Source organism: Entamoeba dispar, genomic scaffold (genome assembly GCF_000209125.1).
Source record: "Entamoeba dispar SAW760 scf_1105229460081 genomic scaffold, whole genome shotgun sequence".
Lineage (NCBI taxonomy): Eukaryota > Evosea > Mastigamoebida > Endamoebidae > Entamoeba > Entamoeba dispar.
Window position 1 is genome coordinate 1 of NW_001854014.1, and position 2251 is coordinate 2251.

The following is a 2251-nucleotide window of genomic DNA, read 5'->3' on the forward strand; positions in this document are numbered from 1 at the left end:
TTGCAAAATTTGGATCATTAATGGGCATGATAAATAAGAAAAAGAAATTAGATAAATACCTTAGAATTAAATTTGTACTTGACTGCGCTAAAGGAATTCAATATCTTCATACTAATGGTATTATGCATAGGGATATTAAGACTGATAATGTATTAGTTTTTTCAGTTGATAAAGGTATTCCAGTTAATGCTAAGTTAACAGACTTTGGATCTTCAAGAAATGTTAATATGATGAGGAGTAATATGACATTTACAAAGGGTATTGGAACACCAATGTATATGGCACCAGAAGTTCTTGACCAATCAAAATATTCTGAAAAAGCTGATGTATTTTCATTTGCTATCGTAATGTATGAAACCTTTATTTGGGGTGCACCATATCCTAAAGACATTTTCCCATTTCCATGGAATATTGCAGAATTTATTTCTCAGGGGAATAGAAGGTCTCAGACAAAAGATATGCCTGATTGGTATTTCAAAATTGTAAGTATGGGGTGGGACCAACAACCATTGAATAGACCAAAGATTGATAAAGTCGTTGAAATGATTGAACAAAATTACAGTGAAAAACTTCAATAATTTTTTATTTCTTCACACAACTTTTTTAATACATTTAATTTTTGACTTTTATTCTTGTTGTGTTTCACATTCAACACCTGAGTCATCAGAAATATTGTCAGGAAATTCAAATTCTTCTGAAACAGTAAAGATTTGTTTCAGTAGTCCAAGACAAGAAAATTGTTTCTTTGTTAGAACGTTACATCTTTCTTCAGTAATACTTTTTGATGAAAAGAACTCTTTACTTTTTGTAGTTAATCCATGAGACCAATATAGTGTTCCTGAAAATGAAATAATACTGATTAAAAAAATAAATATTAGTTGAATTAAAACAGAATAATTTTCTATTGTTTTAATATTTTACTTTCCATATAAATTTAATAAAAACAACAAACTCCCTTCAATAATAAATATAGTAAAAGGGTCCATCAAGGAGCCAGTATAAGAATAAAAAGCTGATAATATAATTGATGCAGTTACTATAGCAGTTAGATAAGAAATATAACGATTTTTAGAAATAAGGTACACAGACATTCCAATTGTCAATTTTGGAGAAAAGACATTTAAAAAGATATAAAAAAATCCTTTTTGTTCTGCCCATTGACAAAAATTAGGATGCATTTTTGAAGCAATGATATGTATTTTTCTAACTAGTTTATTTAACACAAAAGATATACCTATTCCAATTACTGTTCCAACTACATTAATTATAGCACCTATCCCTGCTCCAAGACAATACCCACTTAACACTTGGTGGAAAGATAAAGGAAAACATAAAATAACCGCAATAATATTAAAACACAAAAATGATGGAAGTGAAATAGAGTAACGGTTTTGTGTTTTCAGACCGTCTAGCACATGAACAATTTCATTCGTTCTGTTTTTGTTTGAAAATAAAATAATACCAACAATTGAACAAATGAAACTCACCAATAGAAACTTTATAATTTTGAGTGTTAGTAAAGACACTTTTTTGTTTGAAACAAAAGCAAGCATTGTAGCACTAAATGAATAAGGTGATAGTAGTTTATGGAAGTGAAAGAACTAACAAGAACTCGTAAAAATAAATAATAAGGGAAGAAACTTTAAAATTATAATAATTAATTTGGTTTAAAAAAAAAGAAAAAACAGTTAGGGTAAAACTAATAATTTACTTGGATAGTCAATATGTCTAAAGTTATCGTTATTGATTGCCATGGACATGTTCTTGGTCGTGTAGCTTCAGTTGTTGCAAAGAATCTTCTTCTTGGAAAAAAAATTGTTCTTATTAGATGTGAAGATCTCCAAGTATGTGGAACACTTAAAATGAGATTAGTTCAATGGGAACTTTATCAAAGAAAGAGAGTTAATACTAACCCAACTCGTGGTGCTTTCCATCATCGTTCACCAGCTGATATGGTTCGTAAAGCTGTTAGAGGAATGCTTCCAAAGAATAATTATAGAGGAAAACTTGCTCTTAAGAATTTGAAATGTTTTGAAGGATGCCCAGCACCATATGACAAAATGAAGAAATCATCAATTCCAGTTGCAGCAGCAATTTATTCATTTAATCCAACAAGAAAGAGAACTCTTCTTGGAGAACTTGGAACTGCTGTTGGATGGAAATACGCTGATGTTGTTGCTAAAAATGAAACAGAAAGAAAAGAAAAAGCTAGTAAATGGTATGCTGCTAAACAATTAAAACAAAAGGCTAT

The 2251-nt window shown here is 29.7% G+C and overlaps 3 protein-coding genes across 3 annotated transcripts, besides 2 other annotated features; 2 read left to right on the top strand and 1 right to left on the bottom strand.

The window, feature by feature from the left end:
* Positions 1–26: 26 nt before the first annotated feature.
* On the top strand, positions 27–578 carry EDI_168660 (proto-oncogene tyrosine protein kinase FER, putative; the record flags this gene model as incomplete). The annotated part of the gene is made up of 1 exon (XM_001736767.1): positions 27–578. The coding sequence occupies one exon, from the start codon at positions 27–29 to the stop codon at positions 576–578; it is 552 nt and encodes a 183-aa protein (XP_001736819.1).
* Positions 579–626: 48 nt separating this feature from the next.
* EDI_168670 (uncharacterized protein) lies at positions 627–1553 on the bottom strand (the record flags this gene model as incomplete). Its single annotated transcript, XM_001736768.1, has 2 exons — positions 627–901; positions 953–1553. The coding sequence occupies 2 exons, from the start codon at positions 1551–1553 to the stop codon at positions 627–629; spliced, it is 876 nt and encodes a 291-aa protein (XP_001736820.1).
* Positions 859–944: a sequence feature (AT_rich).
* An 88-nt stretch (positions 1554–1641) lies between the features above and the next one.
* Positions 1642–1664: a sequence feature (AT_rich).
* A 60-nt stretch (positions 1665–1724) lies between these two features.
* EDI_168680 (60S ribosomal protein L13A, putative) lies at positions 1725–2251 on the top strand (the record flags this gene model as incomplete). Its single annotated transcript, XM_001736769.1, has 1 exon — positions 1725–2251. A coding segment is annotated over one exon (527 nt), but the record flags the coding sequence as incomplete, so codon positions are not given.